General features: G+C 42.2%; 1 protein-coding gene across 3 annotated transcripts in view; it reads left to right on the top strand.

The window, feature by feature from the left end:
• Positions 1–23265, top strand: part of FBXW4 (F-box and WD repeat domain containing 4) — a 73179-nt gene that overhangs the window by 4832 nt on the left and 45082 nt on the right. For all 3 annotated transcript variants that reach the window (XM_048506639.1, XM_048506638.1, XM_048506640.1), the window contains exons 2-5: positions 7765–7860; positions 8753–8938; positions 11078–11210; positions 15168–15262. In XM_048506639.1, the coding sequence (XP_048362596.1) occupies positions 7765–7860; positions 8753–8938; positions 11078–11210; positions 15168–15262 (510 nt within the window). The remainder of the gene's footprint in view (positions 1–7764; positions 7861–8752; positions 8939–11077; positions 11211–15167; positions 15263–23265) is intronic.

The following is a 23265-nucleotide window of genomic DNA, read 5'->3' as shown; positions in this document are numbered from 1 at the left end:
GGACAGTTTTCAAGGGCAGCTCCACACACACACACAAATATTACAGTGATATTAACTTGGATACCATTAGAGCATGGATTACTGTGGTTAGAGATGTTTTTTGTGGAACGCTCATGGCTGCTTATCACCTGAAGCTGATAAAAGGATTTTGTGCTCAAGGGAAAACCTGAGCCTCTATCAGTAGACCAGAATTCAGCAGCCTCCCAGCGCCACAAATCTGATCCTTTAGGGAGAGTGCAGTGCCCTTCTGGACAGGCTGGCTCCTCAAATTCACAAGAAGTTTTGTCGTTGATCAAGAGCAGTCATGTCCTGGATTGAACTTCCCTGATCCAACCTACTGCCTTCTCTTGGCATTTGTTCACAATCTCTTTAAACCCACCTGACTTCTCAGTTAGAGAGAAATAGAGCTGGGTTTAATCTGCATATTGGTGGCACCTCCTAATCTTGAGGAAATCTCTCCCATTAGTTTTATTAAGATGTTAAATAGCAAGAGATACAAAATGCCAGGCCGGCAGCAGCAGCATTACTTGAGCGGAGGAGCAGAGACTACCAGGGTCCAGGGCTCTGGGTGGGGCCCACTGCCACTGACCCCACCACCTGCCCTTCCCCAACCTCACTTGTGGGTGCTTTGACACCATCATTCCTTGTGGTTTATGCTGTCCAGCAGCATTGGCTATTCTGGTACTTCCAGCAGTACAGACTGCCCAGCGCAGCTAGAAAGGGTTTGTGAGCATGGGAGATGGGAGGGTTTGCAAATGGGTGCAGGAACAGTGCACAGGTGGGGGCACATAGGTGGTTGGGTGGGAAGTGAGCGACAGTGGGGGGCCTGGGAGACAGAGGAGGGAGGGGACTCTTGGACACTCTGTGTCCAGGGCCTCCCAAAACTTGCAACCAGTACAGAATGGGCCATTGTGTGGGACCCCATGGGGTCTAGCAGCCGCAGCACCAGCTTGTAGTCTCAGATAAGTGAGGATAGGACGTCAGCTTTATTTTGCAGATGTGACTTAATCAGAATATATGTGCAGAGTCTGATTTCTTGGAGCATCTTTAGGTAAGGATCAGGTGATTGCATGATGCCTGACTCTTCAGGGCTTTGTATTTTTCTCCTCTCATTTGACCTGCAGGAAAGGTTGAGTATCCCTTTTGAATCCCTGGTGTAGTTTGTGGCTGCTGAACAGTTGTCAGAAGTGATGGGTAGAGCCTACGCAGGAATGTGTAAGATAAATAACATCCCCTCCTTCCTTCTCACCTGACACTATTAAGAAGTGGAGTTGAGGATTCATATTTGCCCCAAAATATTCAGGTTGAAAGCCTGCAATTCTTCCTTATTTCACTGGACATAAAGTTTGCAATTTGGGGTAAGAGTAGAAGGTAAACTTGTAGGCAAGTTTTGAGGAGATGAATATCTGTGTGTGTTTTTGCTTAAAGTGGGTCACATGCTCAGGAATGCAGTCAAATTATAATGGTGACAAAGTGCCGGAAAGGGGTGGGGAAATTGAGGAGCAAAAGAGAGCAAGAGAGAGAGAAATAGCTTGAGGCAATAGAAGGAGAGCTGGGAACCTAGCCTGGCCAAGCCTCAGGGCCAGGTTAAAGATTCCTCCATGCATTAACAGCCACAGAGATGTTTGTTCAAGGGGGCTCATTCCCCCCTCTTGGGGTCTTTGTCATTTTTAAGCAGAGCTATCCCTTGGGAAAGGCGAGGCATCGGTGATAAGAGTAGCTGCATTCCTTGGTGCACTTGTTCTGGCTTCTTAGGCTTCCTTTGCTTCTACTATTGCACCATGTCACTCTTCTTCATGTTTTCTGCTTACAAACAATTATCTTGAAAAAGAAATCCCAGTTCAAGTGTGTTGTGGGTTTTCCGGGTTGTATGGCCGTGTTCCAGTAGCATTTTTTCCTGACGTTTCGCCTGCATCTAAGATGATCCTCTGAAGATGCCAGCCACAGTTCTTGAGCTTGATGAAGCGTCAGGGAGAAAATACTACTAACATGCAATTTCATCGAACTGAAGCTCCAACACCTAGAAGTGATTCCGGCCTTGAAAGCCTTCGACAATACAGTTCCAGTTCTACTCTGTTTGCCATTGTTAACTGATTTTCTGAAGGAAGGCAAAGATACGTCTTTCATTTTTGTGCCTGCAAAAAAGATGCTTAAGGGAATAGTTGCTTTAAATTCCTAGGGGGAAAAGTAGAAGGCATGCTTCATGTGCTCCTGAAAAATAATGAGGAAACAGGTTGTAAGCATCAATATCCTTGTAAAAAACCGCAACTGTATTACAGAAATTATATGAAAAAGTGTAAGTATTTGAGGAGCTGTCCTGTAGAAACGGTTCTGGTTAGAGTTGCAGGGAACCTCCAGCTCCTGTCGTAGACCATGATTAATACTCCCTTCAGTATAATTTGTTGTAGCCTGGCTTGTTAGGATAGGAAAAAAATGTTGGAAAGCAGCACTTTACTGTGCATTTCTGCCTATTGTTTTTAATCTATTCTGTGCCCTCTGGTTTTTGAGTTCTCTCCACTGATGCATGAAAAGAGCTTTCTTCCTTGTTAGCCCCCACAGCTAATGGAGAACCAGACATCTTCTATTCAGTCTGTTGTTGCTGCTTGATGGATGGAATGGCTAGCAGATCTCAGATTGCAGACTTTTTTTTGTTGTTATTGGGGGGGTAGCACCCAGTTCATGTTTCTACTGCTAACTGTAAGAATTAACTTACTATGTGGTCAACTGTGATTTGGCTGAGAGAGAGCAAGATATAGTCTTTCATTTTCAAAAGAGGTCTCCAACCTTTTTTGAGCCTGCGGGCACCTTTGGAATACTGACATAAGGAACTGGGGTGTAACTGCAAAATGGCTGCCAAGGGGGGTGGAGCCAGCCACAAACAATAAGAGGTGCGGTTATCCTTATATCTAACAGTGGCTCTCCAATATTTCAGGCAGAAGCCCTGCTTAACAGAAGGCCTTTAAAAATTAAAATATTTTCTTGTGTCACATCGTGCTGTGGAAAACTAAAAGAACCCACCCTGAGGCCAGAAAGGGCAGTATAGAAATTTAATAAAATAAATAGTTGCTTCAACAGCAGCCAGTCAAATTCCCAGTGGCCAATAAAAAACCTTCCTGGGTATTTGAACCACCTGGTCCTGCCTATTTTCTAAAAACACTTGGTGGACATCTGAAAAGGTGTTGGGAGGCATGTGTCCATGTATCCATGGGCACTGTGTTGGAGACCCTGATTTTTCTGTACAAGATTGAATGAAGGGTTGCAGTTGATATTTCCTTATCCTTTTGGAGGTAAGAAAATCCTACTCAGTTCAGCACAGACATCTCATTGATTTCAGTGAGACTTTGGTATTAGCAGCAATGCATTAGGTGCTGACCTCTGTAAGCCAATGAGAGTATCCTCTCTTAGAAGAGACTAGAGTTCAGGTGCTTTTATGTTCTGGTGTGCCCATGAGGACTTTAATGGAAATTGAATTCCATATATTTTGACTTTAATCTGTGTGGGAAATGGCCTAAACTAGCTACTGCTTTATTTTAGCAGTCTAGAAAACCTCTGCAGCCTTTTCTATATTAATATATAGAAGTATTGCGGCTGACTTACTAGGAGAGAAAATACAGTATGTTATCACAGTAGCAAAGACTGTTTGAGAGTCCACCCGACATGGTGTGAGAGGTCACAAATATTGTTGTTTATATATTGTGCTAGCAAGTATCCCCAAGAAGCCTCTGTCACAATGAGTTTATTCTTCTAAAAAATTTCACTTGGGAAACAACAGGTGGGGAGGGAAGGGATGAATGTGACCAAATACGCTGATACCTATTTAGGCTACCACCACTGAAGTGAGGACTAGTTAACTAGCCCGAATTCACCTTTCTAGCTCCATGAGAACAAAAATCCATCCCAAATTTGTGTTAATAATAAACAGCCACAATAGCTCCAGTGCTGTAACCTGCCGTGCATTTGAAGGGTCGGTGCCCACGAGCCTGGTGGTGGAATTCACAGGGTCCAGACAAAAGCATTCCTACAGTTTTATTCCTCCCACTGTTGCACATGCCTGTTTTAAAGTAGCTTTCTTTCACGGAGAGTTCTTAATGGAGTCTCTTTCTGTGCTTTATCATTTGCTGTATCCTAAATTTAGACTGTAGTCCCTCTCTTGCTTTCAGAAATCAAATACTTATGCCCCCATACTTTGGGTAGGTACTCCCTTGCTGTCTTTACGTCTTGGCCAAGTATTGGTAGTTTTTGCTTCTGAGAGTTTGTTCTGGTCTTTTGCCCCTATATTAGGATTTAGTGCAAGTCTCACACATTGAGATGACTGCTATTGTAGATGGCTTTGAAGCTGGGTCTTTTCCTTGACTGAAGGGGAAAAATAGATTAATGTTTGTTAGGGAAATGAACGTTCAAAATTAGAAACTTTAGGATGTGTTTCAAGGCTGCCAGTTAAGGCTAGCGTACTGAAACAGCTTTTGTGTATGACAGTGGCGTAACTAGGCAAACTGGAGCCCTGGGCAAACCTGAGTTTGATGCCCCACCCAGGCGCATGCCCAATGCAATGCGCACCCCACTTGTAGCTACGCCCAGTGGCGTATCTAGGCAAACTGGAGTTTGGTGCCCCCCATGGGCAGCCACCCTCCCCCACTGTGACCAAGCAATGATTTTTTACACCAGGTTGTTTCAAAGTCACCATCACATTATAGAACATGTCCCAATTCACAAATCTGAACACAGCAGAAATAATTTTTTTGAAAACATTTTCAAAATGCTTTCAAAATGTTTTATTACTGCTATGAAAACATTTTATGGTGTTGTATCCAGTACCCCCAAATTGGGGGAAACAGCATCACTTTCAATGTTTCAAAGGAGAATCTGGGCTCCCTAGTTTAAACAAGTGATGCTGGAATCCACCCCCAAACAGCATCATTTTCAATCAGCATCAACCAGATTCTTCTTTTAAATCCACCTTAAAGGGAGAATCTGGGGTTCCCAGTTTAAATAACATTGGAAGTGATGCGATTTTGGGGTTGATTCTCCCCCACCCTGAAACAGCATCACTTACAATATTTAAACTGGGGACCTCAGATTCTCCCTTTAAATCCATGTCAAAGGCAGGGGGATTTAAAAGGAAAATCTGGGGAAATTTGGAAGGTGCCTGCTGGCAGGGGTGCAATTGTTAAGCTAGCAGCACCAAACTTTCAGGAAATCTTTAGGAGACTCCCCTAATGATACCACCCAGGTTCGGTGAAGTTTGGTTCAGGGGGTCCAAAGTAATGGACCCTCAAAGGTGTAGCCCCCATCTTCTGTTAGCTCCCATTGGAAACAATGGGGGATGGGGCACTCCCTTTGGGAGTCCATAGCTTTGGACCCCCTGGACCAAACTTCACAAAACCTGGGTGGTATCAGTAAAGAATTCTCCTGATGATACCTCCTAGGTTTGGTGAAGTTTGGTTCAGGGGGTCCAAAGTTATCCTGACCCTCAAAAGGGTGTAGCCCTCATCTCCTATTAGCTCCCATTGGAAAACAATGGGGGGATGGGGGCACCCCCTTTGGGAGTCCATAACTTTGGACTCCCTGAACCAAACCTCACCAAACCTGGGTGATAGCATCAGGAGAGTCTCCCAAAACATCCCTGAAATTGTGGTGCTGCTAGCCTAAAAACTGCGCCCTCTGCAGGCCAAAAATTGAAAAACACTGAAAATACAAAAAATCCCACAGACAAACCTGTGCCCCCCACAGGGTTGCGCCCAGGGAAACTGCCCACTTTGCCCAATGGGAGGAACGCCTCTGGTGTATGAGCAGAATAGTATAGTTCTTTAATAAATGAGATGGAATAAGGAGAGGTTTTGTCCTTATTTCTGCAGAGTATTTGATGCAGAATCTCATGGAGAATCGTTAAGTTGGAAAAGATATGGTTTAATAGCTTTATTTTAAGGAAGCTCACTAGTTTTATTTTTAAAAAGTAGTCTCATTTTTTAAAAGTGGATAATGGATAAAAGGTATTTTTAAAGGTACAGGAGAAAATTTTGCAGGATTGGTTTAAATGTGTATTGTTTATTGTCCTGGTGAGCTCAGAGTGGTTAACTCCTCCCCACAGTAGCCTTGTGAAGTGGGTTAGGCTGAGAGATCATGACTTGGAAGCGTTGCAGATGAATGGGTACTTGAATTTGACTTTTCCATCTCCAGTTAGACCTAGTAGTAGACCATACTAGTAGGCATGTTTTAGGAAACTTGAGCAGTGGAAATGTGTTAATGCTTATTTGTATGATCCCTGTGTCCATGTTAGTGGTCTGCTTGCATCTGGCAATGATATTTACGGAAGCCTCGATGACAGTTTCATGAATGGGAAATTCTATTATCTAAATGTACTGTACGCACAAAAGTGACTGCATGGATTTTTTTAAAAAAGACTTTATACTGCTCATGTTTTTTGGTCTTCTGTGCAAAAATGTGCTCGGGTCTCTCCAGTGACTCTGAGATCATTTGTGTAAGTGAAGGCTCATGAGTTCTCCATTATTCTGGATATTCTTTTTATTTTATTGGCAGCATTATCATTTGGGGCAAGGCCATAGCTCAGTTGTAGAGTATGTGCTTCATAAGCACAAGGTCACAGGTTCAGTCCCTGAACCTTCCAGTTGTTAAATCTTCGGCAGTAGGTTTTGGGAAAGACTGGGACTGCCTGACACTGAGCAGTTGCCAGCAATCAGTGCCGACCATACTGAACTGGAACAGTCGGATGGTGCAAGGTAGCTTCATATATGTTCATTATGCAGTTGTCTGCAAAAAGTCACAGTAAAATTACTTTGTCCTTTGATGACCTTCTGTGTAATTCTCATGTATGAAGCTGTCTTATGCTGAATCAGATGGTTCGTCCATCAAGGTGCCCATTAACAACTGAGATCCGCTGTTCCCCCCTCAGAGTCAGAGGAGTGAAAGGTTAGACGCCATCTGTTTTAAATATTTATAAGTTTGGAGCGCTGCATTTTAACTTGTATAAATTTTAGTATTTTATCTTATTATCCACTTGTATGTATTATGTTGTTAACCGCCCTGAGCCCTTTGGGGGAGGGCGGTATAAAAGTGGAATGAATAAATAAATAAAAAATAAATAAGATCTATATTGTCTACTCCAGAGGTCTGCAACCTGCGGCTCTCCAGATGTTCATGGACTACAAATCCCACCAGCCCCTGCCAGGATGGCCAATTGACCATGCTGGCAGGGGCTGATGGGAATTGTAGTCCATGAACATCTGGAGAGCCACAGGCTGCAGACCCCTGGTATACTCAGGCTGGCAGTGGCTCTCCACGGTTTCAGGTAGAGATTTCTCACATCACATACTCTCTGAGCCTTTTACTTTGCCAGAGATTGAACCTGGGATCTTGTACATGCAAAACAGAGGATCTTCCATTGAGCCACAGTCTCTCCTTCAATTCCTATTGGGTTGTGTTTCAATTTGTGAATGCTTTCAGATGGCACAGACTTGATAAGACAAAGCAGCACTAAGGTAATAGCGGTATCAAATACAGATCGGCTGGGTGTCACACATTTTCCATTGTAGTATTGATATACGTTGCCTGCCTTCTATTTATATTTATATAGGTTAGATGTAGTTGCATTCCTGTTTCCTTCCCAAATATTATAGTGGTATTGTGTGGCAAATATGTCCCCGCTGGATATGCCTCATTTGTAATTCCAGCACCAGAACACAGTCATATTCTCTTATTCGGTGCTGAAGTCTGACTTTTCTTTTTTCTTCCCCTCTCTGTCTGCAGAGTTCAAGGTGTCCCGGTGAAGGAGAGGGTAAAAGTTTCTGAGAACTGGAGACATGGGCGTTGCCAGAGGAAACTGCTCCTCAAATGGAAACGAAAGCAAGTGACTCCTGTCTATTTCTTCTTTCCTTAGTATTGGCCACAAGAATTGGCTGTGTGTCTTTGGAGGCCATTGCATTTTTTGTCTTCAATAAGCTTTAGCATTTGTTAGGTTAAGCATAATTTAGAGACCTTTAATTCTAGACAGAATTAGTTCCGGGGATGTTGCTCTGTCTACTCGTTTATCCTTTCTGCTAGTACTGTCATTCCAATTCTATTTTGTATAGTTCTTTTTCATCTTCCCATCTTCTTTGATTTCTTCTATTCTGGATCTAGAACAGATGGGGAACTTTTCTGGCTTTTAAATGCAAATGGTCTGTGGTTCCCAGCCTTGAGTATGCCTGCCCCCAGGGTTATGGACCAGAGTGTTTGGGGGTATGAGAAAAAAAAACATAATATGTTTGCTAATACGGGGTACAGTTTTAGGGAAATGGGTTGCCAAGGGGTAGACGAGCAGGAAGGGGTTGGGAACCACTGGTTTGGGGCCAACGGGAAGTATTTTCTCTCATTTTTTTAAAAAAACTTCCAACCTTTGACTAGGCTTGGCTCCTAACACTCCTGCAGCAGTACTTGTCCTTACATAGATAATTAGTTTGTACAATATTTTCAAATAATTATTATCTGAAGGCTGGGCATTTTCACCACTCCAGTGCAGGAGGCCACATTCCTCTCCCTCCTCCCACTTTTATTTTAAATGTGCCAAGTAGGCATATATATCTGTGCACCCCCAACAAGGCTGTAACTCAACTATTGGATCAACATTAGCATAAGTTTAGCTGCAGTTTTAATGAAATGGTAAAGGCCCAAAATTCAGCGACAACTAAGAATTCCACTGGATGACGGTTGTTACAACTAGCATATTTTCTGATATTAAAACTGTTTTCCCTTCCAGTTTAATGCCCTGGATGCAGCTAGATAGCGATTATCTGTATGTGTCCCAAGCAGAAGATATTCAGGCTTACTGGCTTCGTCCCAATCGCACTGGCTTCCAGCGCTGTCCTCATGCAGTCTTCTCTGGGCATCAGGAGGACGTGTGCCGCTTTGTGCTCGCTAATGGTCACATTGTCAGCGGAGGAGGGTAAGTTCTTTGTTGCAGGCAAAAGGGGCGGAGGGTGATGGTGGCTGAATGTCCAGCATTTGTTTATGGGTGCACTTGAATCAGAACTGGAAGAACGTTCTTCCAGAGCTTCTGTGCTGTGTGACTGGCTTCTTTCAGAGAAGCTGTCTGTCTGGTACATTTTTATCCTGCCCTTCCTGCAAGGAGCGCAGAGTGGTATACCTGGTTCTCACTTTATCACTTCATCCTCTTGATAACCCAGTGAGGAAGACACTGTGAGGTATGTTCCTTTAAGTATGATTATTTCCCGAGCACACCTGATGTGTATTAGGCCTGGTGTTTTATCATGAGCTGGCTGTTGCTCTTTTGTAGTTCTTGTTCTCTGTCTATGGTCAGAGGCTTTGCGTCTCCAGGCTTCTCTCTTTATTAAACTTGACTGCTGTCCTGTGAGCATGTCTGAGGATTGCTGTGTTTGCTGCCATTACAGCCATGGCCTTCAGTTTGCAAGACTTGAGAAAGTCAGTCTAAGATAGGACCTTATAGAGGTCATTAATTTTTAGGGGCACTATAATTAAGAAGCAACTTGACATACAACCTTGTGAGATAGTTAATTTTTGGAGAGCAGGATTGGCCCATGGTCATTTGCCAGATTCATAGCTGAAGCTCAAAGGCAGAGCAAAACAACAAAAAGCAAACAAAACCCGCCCAAACAAAGCAATTACAATATCAAGTAAAATCCATAAAATATCCATACATAGGTGTCAAACTCGCACCCCTCCAGATGTTATGGACTACAGTTCCCATCATCATGCTGGCAGGGGATGATGGGAACTGTAGTCCATAACATCTGGAGGGCCGCAGTGTTTAAACCATAAACTTGATATCTAAACGAAGCAGCATTAACAATAGCTTACTATTCCTATAATAATGAGTGATCCAACATAAAACTAGTGAGTATCTGGTTCAAGGCTGAGATCTGAACTCAGGGCTCCCTACTCTTAGCCCAGTTCTTTAACCACTGCGCTGTGCTGTCTGTCTGAACGGGATGAATAAAACCTCTGTGTAGGGATCCTGAAGCAAGCTCATTCTCCATTACCAGGACTGTGTCTGCTATGATTCTATGGGACTGCAGAAAGGGTGCAGAGCATCAGACCTACAGCTCTGTAAGAGTCTAAGCTTTCTTTTTTCTTTTAGAAGCAGGCTTCTGAAATATCAGAAAAAGAGAGATGACTGAAGTAATGGTTGATGAGAGGGCAGAAAAAATTGTATAGTTTTGATAAGTTTGCATAATTTTAGGGGTAGTAGAATTCCATTTCTATTGTTACAAAATTCAGATTGTGTGGGCACATTTTAAAACTTTTTATTGAGGAGTGTATTCAGCCTGGGCTAGGGTCACTACCAAAACCATCACAGATTGCTTGTACATATGTAATGTAAACACATGAAGGTGAGCCCTAGTTCTGATATTTTCCCCCCTGAAAGAGACATTGTGATGCAGGGTCTACAGGAGCTGTATTCGTCACACAGAAGCCCCTGACAAACTAGGACTCTAATCTGGGAGAGTACTTGTCTCTGGCCCCTTCCTCACATGCAAAATAATGCGTTTTCAAACCACTTTCACAACTGTTTGCAAGTGGATTTTGCTATTCTGCACAGCTTCAAAGAGCACTGAAAGCAGTTTCAAAGTGCATTATTCTGCATGTGCGGAATGAGCCTCTGAGACAAGAGAGAAAGAGAAACCTTTGCCACAGCCCCAATAACAGGCAACCAAGGCACCCATTGCCTGCGGAATACAGATCCTTGAAATAAACTGGAAATAGCAAGCATAATCTGTTATTGGGGCTATGGCAAAGGTTTCTCTTTCTCTCTTGTCTCAGAGACAAGTACTCTCCCAGTCACATAACATTGGCCTGGGTTGATCTAGATGAGGCCCAAAGCAGTTATGAAGTAAATTAATTTTGAGAAAAAGAGATTGGTGTACATACTGTAGCTTTAGTTCCACTTTCTGGAGCACTTTCAAATCTAGTTTGTACATCTTTGCTGATGCTAATGAAAGAATAAGCTTAAATGAACTTTGGCAGGATGGCCTCTAGTGTTGACATGTATTCCATGTAATGTTGGTCTGAGGAGATGGAACTTCTCATTTTTCTTTTTCCCCAGAGATGGCAATATTGCTCTTCATAAGCTGAATAGCTCCTTTAGCTTCAAGTTCTTGGCACATGATCAGGAAGTGAACTGTGTGGACTGTCAAGAGGGCATCATTGTCAGTGGCTCCCGGGATAGAACAGCAAAGGTGAGCTTGTGTGCGTTCCTGAATACTATATGAAAGTAGCCCAAATTGAACCCACCAGGAAATGCTCAACAATATAACTCCACCATCTCGACAGAGCAACCAATCAAGGAAGAACAGTCCCAATCCACCACAATTCAGAGAAGCAAGCATTAGAAAAACAAGGGAAGGGGGGTGGGGGTGGGTGAAGAATCAGCTCAAAAACCTGAAAGATCCCCCATGCACTGCCTGTAACCCACAGAAAGAAAGAAACCCAAAGAAAAAACCCTTGATCAGTTGTGAGAAAACCCACACACAACCAACTGTGAAACCTGTGAAAACTTCAAGCTCCCAAGCGAGAGTAAGAAATAAAATAAATAACACCCTGGAAAAGCAGCTCAGGGGAAAAAGAACCCTCTAGAGCAGGGGTAGGGAACTTGCGGCTCTCCAGATGTTCAGGAACTACAATTCCCATCAGCCTCTGTCAGCATGGCCAATTGGCCATGCTGGTAGGGACTGATGGGAATTGTAGTTCCTGAACATCTGGAGAGCCGCAGGTTCCCTACCCCTGCTCTAGAGCCACCCACAGATATGGCCCTCTAAGTACAGAAAACCCTAAAGCCATGGTGGCGAACCTTTGGCACTCCAGATGTTATGGACTACAATTCCCATCAGCCCCTGCCAGCATGGCCAATTGTAGGGGCTGATGGGAACTGTAGTCCATAACATCTGGAGTGCCAAAGGTTCGCCACCACTGCCCTAAAACAACTTTAAACTATCTAGGAAACAAAATCAAACTTTTTAGGTCTTGCTAGGGCAGGCCCTGGGCCCCTTGCCTTTCCATGCAGGCCCAATGGGAAAAAAAAATACTGTAAGCACACACTCCAAACAAAAAATAAAATAAATTATTTAGAAAATAAACCAGTTTTTTAAACCATCTGATGGGTTTTCCTCTAGGTGGCAGGTAGGTTGTAGCATTAGAATCCAACACAGACAGGTAGATAATCCAATGGATATAGCACAGTTAAAACACCAGAAGAAATTTAAAGGGAGGATCCAGGAACTAACACCAAGCTTTCCTCTAAAGTAAACTCTCAAACTTCTCTGTGAAATGAGCTGGTCAAACAAGGCCTTCAATTTATACCATTCGACCAAGCACAGAAAAGTTTGTAACTAATCCAGGGAAAAACTTCTGTGATTGGTCAAAGAGCAGTGTTGACCCTAACCTGAAACTCCATTGAGCACTATAATTTTCTTCCCCTATTTCCATTCTCTCCTCTATAGAGTTTCAAGGCTACGCCAGCCTAGGCCCGTGGTGGCGAACCTATGGCACTCCAGATGTTCATGGACTACAATTCCCAATTGGCCATGCTGGCAGGGGCTGATGGGAATTGTAGTCCATGAACATCTGGAGTGCCATAGGTTCGCCATCACTGGCCTAGGCTGTCATGCAATAGCAAAATGCACAGCAGCCGCCAAATAGTAGGGCTGCAGTGAGCTCTCTTTAAAGAATGCTTCCCTCCTGTTGCACTGGAAATCCCAGGACAGGAAAAGGACAGGGTTGGATTTCTGCCGCCTCTCAGCAATGCAGCAGACCAGCCCTGCAGAGTTTGAGGAGGCCCATGGAAACCATGGGAGGACAGAGAATGAGCAATGATGTTGTGTGGAAGCTTGGAAGTAATTTGCTGCGATTGGGAGCCCAAATTAGAGCAAAAGGCCCAGATGGAAGTAACCTAGGATGATACATTGGAAAGGGAGTAATTAAAGTGACGTCAGATTCCTTCAGAAGCAAAAAATCTGGAGATGGGATAGGGGTTTTTAGAGAGGAGTGGTTTTGTTTTGTTTTTGTTTTAACTCCATGGAGGAAAGGAAATAGTGGATTGTTGATTAAAATTGGGACGCACAATTTTATTGCAGTATAAGTGTAGTTTTTAACTGCAAGAGCCATGAGATGATGGAACTTCTCAAGAAATGTGTAGGAAACACTGTAGAAGTTCCATCGCCCATTGATTCTGCAGTCCTCTTAATTAAGTACGTAGTATTGATTGGAATAATTTGGGTTTATTTATTTACTTATTCATTTACCTCATCTATATGCTGCTTTTCTCTCCAGTGGGAACACAAGGCAGCTTACATTGCTTTCCTCTCCTTTGTTTTGTCCTTGCAATGACCCTGGGATGTAGGTTAGGCTGAGAATGTGTGACAAGATCACCCAGCAGGCTTTTGGGCATGAGTGGGGATATTTATCTATTTATTTTATTCAATTTATAGGCTGTTCCTCCCTTACAATATTAAAATGACAATAAAATCAATAAAATAATTTCCCACACAGGTTTATGAATATATGATGAGAGAATCACAAGGAGCTGGACAAGCTCTAATGCTGTTCCTGGAATTTTTTCACCATGGAATTTTTTTCCTCCTAATCCTTTTTTGTTCTGCCTTAAGGACAAATCCGGTTAAGTTATCTGGGAAAACAGCTCTGATAGTTCTCTGGACCACTGAGAATTGACTGTCTTTTGATATATCCGGACATGTTTGTAATCTGGAACTTTGCATATTCTTCATAAGCTGGTGGCATACACTTTCTACTGAAATATTTATGTGTCATGAAGCAAAGTTGGCACCTTAATCTAAAATGCATTATGTGAAGATATGCCCCACTGAATTCAGTTGTGCTTTTTCCAATGAAGTATGTTTTGAATTGGGTCCTAAATTATTTTCTAGTCTTGACTGTGTGGGGTGTGATTTTCATGTTTAAAATTAGTGTTTATATAAAGTAAACCCAATTTTTAATCTCTCCTGTAACTCCTGTACTTCAGCCTTCCACATTGCAAGGGGTTTTTGTTATTGTGATGGCCAAGTGTAGTGTATCTGCCTTCCTGCAAATGAAACTGAAGAATCTCATGACCTTGAGGGCAAAATCCTCAAAGTCAAAGGGAATTCAGCTTTAATTGTGCTCACTTTTTAAAAGCAGAACTAGAACCTGGCTCACCTAACACTCTTCCATCCTGATCCTTTTGAATAGAGAATTGCTTTTATTTTTACCGAGTGACATTTTCCTTGTGTTGACTCCTAGCTGAGAGGGAATCCCTAGTAGGTCTCTAATGGGAGTTGTAAGTGCATTGGGTGCTTTGGAGGGATAGTGAGTGTTGATTAGGGTTGAGCTTTGAGTAGCTGCTAATGCACATTCCACATTGATAGGCAGCAGATAGCATGCTCCCAGCAATATTTTTAACCTGTACGAGATAGGGGTGCATTAAAAGAGCTCAGCTTTTCTGCCCCTTTTTCTGACACTAGGTGCCAAATTCCCCACTGACACTGAATAGCCTACAATCCTGAGCATTATCAACAAACAAACAAATATAAAACTCCTAGCTTTGAAGCTCCTTTAAGAGTTTTTTTGGGTGGGAGGGGGAAAGAAGAGTTAGGTAGGAAGGAGGCCAGAGTATATAATTTTAGGACCCAGAAAACAGAGGTTTGTGGTTGCTGGGGCCGGGACAAGCATTAGAATCAGAAGAGTTTCAAGAACACAGTGTTCAGAAAACTCATAAACTTCTTCAAGGAGTTACTTGAGTCCGTTGATAAACATACATGGTTGTAGAGCAAGTGCTGTCGAAATATAGATTGAGTCCATGAATTTTTTTAAAAAAAGTATGTCGAGAACAAGATTAACCCACTCAAGAATTTCTGATGTTTTCAAAATATTTGGGAAGAAGGCTTTAAAAGTTTGTCTATAAAAGGACTCACAAAGAGGGAAGTTGACAGATAAAATCTAAATGTATGCTCAGTAGCATTTGAACAGACACATTTCAGATGACAATCCCTCTGCCCATCCACAACCATGAAAATGATTTGAACAGGTATTTTTCTGATGCTGTGGAGAGGGTGGTAGAGACAGATGTGCTCAGAAAATTATGCCAGGAGAAAATTGTTTCTGAACAGCAACAGTATTTACAACTGGACTTTACACTTTTCTAGGTTTGGTCTCTGTCACCAGGCAGAGCAGGACAATGTTTGCACACCATACAGACTGACGATCGGGTCTGGTCTATTGCTCTTAGTCCATTGTCAAGGTAAAAGAGTGCATTTTAATACATAATTATCTCATGTTTAAATGTGGTCGTCTTTATTTGCCAAGCTGCCTGTCATGATCCAAACATCTTATTTTTCTAAGAAACATTATGAACTATGCAGGTTAAAAATTTATTGAAAAAATATTTTGTACATTTATTCAGTGTATGGCACTTGGAGGGTTTTTCCCTATCTTTTTTCCTCCTCAAGAGCTAGAAAAGGAAGGTTTGAGCTTGAAGTGTATTATGGATACAGATAAAGTGATGCAAAGAATAGAAATTTCACATGTAGAACTCCATCATTTTTCTCATTGGATACCATTCTCATTCTCCCTCTGGTTTATAATCCCATTTCAGAAATTTCCTTATGTGTTTACCTTTTTTTACTGTTCAGTTGTAGGGGTTAAGAATTTGGCTATTGTGTTAAAATTAAAATTGAAGGTCTTTTTGTATGTTTACTTCAAACTTGCTCCTGCTACATGTTGTCCCATCTACAGTATTATTGTAACAACACTGGCATGATACTCAACTGGATTCAAGAATAATAGCTGAGAATCAAAGAAAGTAAAATAGTGCAAGATCCATAAAAAAAGATCTAAGTAAGTATCGATAGCACATCCCCTCCCACTCAATTCGGATTAGGAACACAACATGTAGGAAGAGGATGTTAACTCCCGTGTGCAGTTTTCCTGGTCTCCTCATGTGCTTTGGAGGAAACAGACTGGCAACCTGTATATTTCATCCATAAATTGGATCTTGGGAGAGAAGAAAGAAGCTCTTGTGGTTAAAACAATCACAATAGGACGTGGGAAAATCTAAACTTTATCTTTCTCTTTGCCATGATCCAATTTGAATCTCTCCTGCCTAGACTGCTAGGAATCATAGATCTGATGAAGGATCTCCTAGCATCTTGTTTAGTTTAATCTTTTGTCCACTTCGATGTTGTTCACTTACTTTTTTAAAAACAAAATTTTCTGCTTGCATTTTTGGTTCTGCATACAGACTATGTAGTGAGAAACTGCACATATTCAAAGCACTCCCCCAAGACTGACAGAAATAGCATGATATGTTAATGGAGTATGTATGAGTGTGGAAAGAATATTCAATCATTTATCACTAATTATAGCAAACACTGTATTTGAGATTGATGCCACTTGCCAATCTGCAAAGCTGTGCATTTTCTTATGTATAAAATACAATTCTTCTCAGAGAAGATGCAAATCAAATAGGGCTTGCAGTGGAGAACTAGAGGATGACTAGGCATATAAAATGGGCTTTGAGTGGGAACTAGAGGCGCAATAACAAATCCGTTGTTTGAAAGATCAGGTAACATGCAAGGTATTAAGGAATGCTGATTGTCACCTAGCTGCTTGCTTAAAAACAAACAAGGAAGTGTGATGTTTTAATATGTGTGTTTGTGACTTAGTTGAAGGAAAGACTACTGTAGCAGATAGAGGCAGTGGAAAGCTACAGCAAAAGCAAACTGCCTATGCAGCCATTGTACTGTTAATTACAGGAATTTTCTTTGTACAGTAGGAAGACAGGCTGAGTGGAGGTTTAGGAGCACCAAGTCCATAGAAGGATAACATGGAATGAATGAAATCTATCTTGTGCAATGCACACATATCTTGCTACCATTGTGAAACAGAGAGCCATATAATAGGCATCACGGAAACCTGGTGGGATGAATCTCATGACTGGAATTTATTTATTTATTTATTTATTTATTTATTTATTTATTTATTTATTTATTTATTTATACATACATACATACATACATACATACATACATACATACATACATACATACATACATACCCCGTCCTTCCCCAAAGGAGCACAGGGCAACAACAACAATTAAAACACAATAAAATCATACAACTTTTTAAAACAGCATTATTAAACCCAATATCAGATGGCGGCTTACTATCACATATTCCCACCCCCCTCCCCAGGAGGCCAAGAAGATGTTAAAGATGTTAATCCAGTTGGCTGTCAGGTAAAGCTTGGCAGAATTGCTCCATTTTACAGGCCCTGTGGAAATTATTTATTTCCCGCAGGGCCCAGATCTCAATTGGGAGCAAATTCCACCAGGTAGGGGCCAGGACCGAAAAGGCCCTGGCCCTCATCGAGGCCAGCCAGATGGTTTGGGGGCCAGGGATTATCAGAAGGTTCCCCTCCGAGGAGCGGAGGGGCCTACTAGGGCAGTATGGGGAGAGGTGTTCCCTAAGGTATGTGGGTTCAATACCTTGAAAATAACCCAGTACTCGACAGGCAGCCAGTGAATCTGGTAAAGGACAGGTGTTATATGGTCCCTAAGAACATAAGAAGTCCCTTCCAGATCAGCCTGATTTCCATCTGAGAAACTCCTGGCTCTTGTTGAAGCCAGCCAGATAACTCTTGGGTTAGGGAATGACAAAAGGTTCTCCTCTGATGAGCGCAGGGGCCATTGAGGGCAATATGGGGAGATGCAGTCTCGAAGGTATGTAGGTCCCATACCGCTCAAGGCCTTAATGGTCAATACCAATACTTTGAAAATGATCCTGAACTCGACTGGCAGCCAGTGTAGTTCTTTCAAGAATGGTGTTACATGATCACGACTGGCTGCCCCAGTAAGCAGCCTTGCGGCTACATCCTGGACAAATGGATGTTATCTCGAAGAGGGAGTGAGCTTGTTTTCTGCTGCCTCAGAGACTAGGATATGGATTCAAGGTGCAGGAAAAGAAATTCCACCTAAACATTAGGAAGAACTTTCTGACTGTCAGGGCTGTTTGACAGTGGAATTCACTGCCTCGGAGGGTGGTGGAGTTTCCTTCTTTAAAGGTTTTTAAACACAGGCTGGATTATCGTATGTTAGGAGTGCTTTGATTGTGTGTTCCTGCATGGCAGGGGGTTGGACTTGATGGCCCTTGTGGTCTCTTCCAACTCTATGATTCTATAACCAAATTTTTGCAAGTGGCACAGCATTTTGACTGAGAATGTTGCGGTTTTTGTTAATATATAGATAAATAAAAGCCATTCCACTATTTCTGCATATAATCCCTGTGTGAGTTTTTTCAGGTAGTAGAACTATAACTGCAGTTTTGGTAACTTCTGGGGGAAAAAAAAGAATGATTCATGGAGCAATGTTAAGCAGATCTTCTCAATAGTAAGCCACTTTATTAAGTGAGACCTGGGAAGGATTTCTTAGTATTGTGGCCTCAGTTACACTGACTATATTATAAAGGCCTACAGTTTGGTTCTCTTTCAGACTGCCTTTCTTGCTCACATTGCAAAATGAACATCTCTGTGCATTCTCAGAAGGTACAGAGTATTGCTAAACTAGTTCAATTCATTTTGTTTCATTTAAAAACTGTACTGTTGTGTGACTGGAAGAGCATTCATTTTCTGTGAGAATGCTGAATAATATTAAAGTGCCCCCCTAAGCAGAGTTACACTCTTCTAAGTCCATTGGAAGAGTGTAGCTCTGCTTGTTGTAGCATCGTCAGTCACTAAAACGCACAGAGATATATCTTGGCTGCTGTTAAGATCATAACTGGGCTCCTATAAGTGCAGTCTGATGTGTTAAGACGATGTTTATTGGGAAGAAACGCATAGTAGAAATTGACCTGCCTTGATGAGTGATTTTTTGGTAATCTCACAGTCATGATTCTGATGATCATCAAGAACTGAAGGCTGGTAAAGGACATGCAGAAATAAAAAAGGGAGCTACCTAATGCCCAGGCAGTGTCATGTACCATGAAGGATTCTGAGCATTCTGTACTGTGGCTCATGTTTTATTTTATTTTGAGGCCTGGTATCAGTGAACAAAACAGGTTGCAACAAAGCAAATTAAACCAATTTTCTGTTTGGGATTATACTTGATCCCTGAATTGTGAACTGTTGTGTGCTGCTGCTGCCTTCAGAGCAAGGCAACAGTTTTTAGAAACCTTGCACTGGATTTATAAGTACAAGCATTCCAATATTTAAAGGAATGTAAGTGAACATTTGGCTTCATGGTAACCATTCTACCTGTTCCATATTCTGGTCTTCCAGAATATGGAGTTGCAGTGGTGTAATGGTTAAGAGCAGGTGCATTCTAATCTGGAGAAATCGGGTTTGATTCCCTTCTCTGCTTCTTGAGCTGTGGAGGCTTATCTGGGGAATTCAGATTAGCCTGTGCACTCCCACACACGGCAGCTGGGTGATCTTGGGCTAGTCACAGTTCTTTTGAGCTCAGCCCCACCTACTTCACAGGGTGTTGTTGTGGGGGGGGGAGGGCAAGGAGATTGGAAGCCCCTTTGAGTCTCCTACAGGAGAGAAAGCGGGAACATAAATCCAAATTCCTTGTCTTCGTCTTCTTCGTCTTCTTCTTCGTCTTCTTCTTCGTCTTCTTCCTTCTGTGTTTATATTGCTTGAATTGATGAACACAGACGAGAGACTTATTGATCTTCAATCTATTTCATGGGCACCCTTTGAACAGAAGAGCTATACAGTGGCTTAATACAGCCCATGCCAACTGCTAGTTGCATCTGTTTAAAAACCCCTTTTGCATTTGCAGGAGCAGAATGAATGCCTATTAGGCCATCAGTTCAGAGCTCTTCCCATTGACTTACACTGACTGTGCTCTCTTGGATGGGAGAGCCCATTTACAGCACATTGCTTTATCCTCCTAAGCGATGACCTGCAGGGCTGGCCTCTTGTCAGAACACTGACTTCTCTCCCTGCAGCGAACACACTCTCTCTGTCACAATATTTACCCAGCGTATTTTTTCCCCCACTGGGTGATAAATGGAAGTGTGCAGAGTGGCTTCTCCATCAGCAACTGAGTTTGGATCACTCACTTGTTTTATGAGACTGCTGATCCCACTACACCCTTCTTCCTCCCCCCCTCCCCCCCTCCCCCAGTATTAGAGCCGATTAGCCACGTCATTAATTCTTCAATTTGACGGCTGATATAGCAAGAGCTAGAACACACTGCTGACCCCATATAATAGAACCCTTGCTCCTTAACATATTGATGATGGGAGAAGTTAATTAAAATTCCACAGAGCGAGGGTGTCAGCTAACCTATAAACTTGTCACTTCCAAGAAAATGTTGCTGCCATCCTAGAAGACAGTGAGTTTGTGGGTAAAAAGAGGCTTTGCTCGCCTAGGGTGAGATTCCAGTCTCCCTTTCTCTCTTTCTTAAATGCTTTGTATAATCTTACTGAGCCGAGTTAAATTTTGAAGTGTTTTAGGGGCCTTTAGGATCCTGTTTTCCTTTGCTGGTATGCATAAATTTAGGAGACTGCTTTGCTGCCTCTCTGATGGAGAAAAGCATTACTGTTCATTGGTAATCGTTGACCAGCCGCTTTTGGCTCATTAAAAAAAATCAGCTGATTTGCCCTGGGTTCTCTGATGATCTAGATTGAAGGGTAGGTTTAGTTAGTCTGTCTCTGCTTGATTAGGACATAGTACTGAGATACAGCTTCTGTATCTGACATAGTTTAGGATATAGTACTGACATAGATTAGGACATAGTACTGAGATACAGCTACAGCTAGTACTGAGATACAGTACTGAGATAAAAGCATGTTATCTGCAAAGCAGCAGGTGTTGCTCCTGCCTTTGGCCACAGGTTGCAGACCCCTGGTCCAGATGAATAGGCAACTGGAACAGCCTGAACATCTACACACTGTATATGGCACAGATAGGACATGTCTGACTTTCCCTCCAAAAAGCAGCGCTCTCCCTATCCACTGAGTAGAACTAGATTTTAAAAATTCATTATAGCCTTATGATTGTGTATTATTGACCCCACGAAGGCAATATAGTGACAGGAGTATTTTTGTGCTTTTTCTGTGATGGGAACCTTGTCTTCTCAAATGAAGAAACTGAAGCAATGTGTGTAACTTAAGGAAGGTTTAACATGTCACTGATAGTGGCAAATAACTGTCAAGATCCCACCAGGATTTGCAGAGCTTGGACTGAGTTACTAGAACAGACTGCTCTCTAAAGTGGACCATAAATAGAATGATAATCTCACAGATGTGTTCTTTGTAGAGAGTTCTTCAGATATTTTCTTTTTGATAATGAAATGCAATAATTTTTCCAGCTTCATTTCCTCTCTCGCTCTCATTTCCTAATGAAGAAAGAACGGTACCGTGTTTCCCCGAAAATAAGGCAGGGTCTTATATTAATTTTTGCACCAAAAGATCCATTGGGCTTATTTTTGGGGTAGGGCTTATATTTGGGGAAATACGGTACCTTCACAATTTATTAAGGTGGGCTCTCGGCAACCCGTTGCTTCCCCCATCATATGTGACACAAGCTGCATCCTCATTGGCTGGGAGCACAGGGCATTGTCCGCAATTGTGATCTGTAACTACTGGGTAGGGCTTATTTTTTGGAGGAGGGCTTATATTTTAAGTATCCTCCAAAAATCATGAAAAATCATGATAGGGCTTATTTTTGGGGTAGGGCTTATTTTGGGGGAAACACGGTAGTTGCGTTCTTCACCCTGCTCATTTAGTTTTTTAGTACGACTGAGTCTTTATGCAGTCTTAAATAATTGTACTGATTTTGCATTTTGGAGTGCATGCAGATATATGTTCCTTTACTACACCAAAAAATAGTACTTGTTTGGAGAAAAATATTGATATAATTTTACTTTCACTTCTCTGTTGTGATTACGATAATACATTGTTAAATGAAATATTTGAGTATATGAAAAAGAGAACACACTCTTTTTACACTATTTTATTCATTACAAAATGGATGCGCTGTTTCTGCCCTCTTCAGGGCCACTCTTAGCAAATTAGCTACTATACCAACATTTCTTTTAATTCAGTGTCATTTGTGTTATGACAGCTGCTGTGATTTAATTTCTTTCTTTTGAGGGCAGGAACTCATGCTGAGGGCAGCGAAGAAGCCCGTCTCTTGTAAAGTTTTGCGCAGGCAAGGAGAAATGCCTGTGTTGGTTTCTTCTGGTCTCATTGATTCTAGTTCAGAGGGGCAGCAGTCAGAGGACTACAGGTTTCCATTTCCAGTCAGTGATCTTTCTCCTCCATTTTTCAAACTTCCAAGGGGAGGAATGGAGAAGGTAATTTTCCTGGGCCATAGCTGCTGTTTACTTTTGCTTGGCTGTGCAGTGTGCCTTTGTTTTTCTACCTTTGATCAGTGTTTTGCTAGCAGATAATTTAGCAATTGCATCTCAGGGTGGAAGTGTGGAGTTAAAGTTAAAATTAGTTTTTTTTTAAACTTCACTGGCTGATGGAGCAGGGATAGCAAGAGGGGAGGTAACAGGGCCATAAATCGTACCGCTGGTATATCTGCTTGTTGCAGAAAATGTAACCCTCTGATGTCTACACAGCACTTTCATTAACATTTAAATTAAGGGTTTGTTTTTCAGTGACTAGGCTTTTCATGGCCTGACTCGTGCAAGGTTGCCTTACCAGTCAGTTACAATAGCAATCATTGCTCTATTTTTCCCCCATCTTCATTTGGGGAGGGCAGCGACCTGACAGATGTTCAAAGAGAACCCATAGCAGATCTGTGCAGGTACCCAGGCAGCAAGATGAAGCTTCTTTCCTTCAATTAGAGAGTTGTTGTCCATGTTTCTCTCCTTTTTTCCCCTTCCCCCATCCTCTTCAAAGACTTGTTTGGGGCCTGTTTGGTATGTGATTGCCTCGGGTGCGACTAGCTCTGAACACTCCTCACTCTTCAAACAAGAACTTGGGTTGAGGGATGTGTATGGAAGGTGGAAAGTAAGGCTGGAATAGACTGTAGTGAAAGGCTATCTCCATTTCCTTCTCCTCAAGTTCCAGTTTCATGTAGTAAAACTGGGGTGGATGATTTTTGATGAGACATGATTTTGGAATCATGTATTAGTGAGCTGTGGAAAGTAGAAAGTGGAGTGTCATTTTGGTCCTTCAGTTGATGAGCAGTGAAGTGATTGCATTATGGCCGTGGTGGCGAACCTTTGGCACTCCAGATGTTATGGACTACAATTCCCAGATGTTATGGGCTACAATTGGCCATGCTGG

The sequence above is a fragment of the Sphaerodactylus townsendi genome, linkage group LG08 (assembly GCF_021028975.2).
Source record: "Sphaerodactylus townsendi isolate TG3544 linkage group LG08, MPM_Stown_v2.3, whole genome shotgun sequence".
NCBI classification, from domain to species: Eukaryota; Metazoa; Chordata; class Lepidosauria; order Squamata; family Sphaerodactylidae; genus Sphaerodactylus; species Sphaerodactylus townsendi.
Note: the sequence above shows the minus strand (reverse complement) of the source record. Positions and strands in the feature narration are given on the sequence as shown.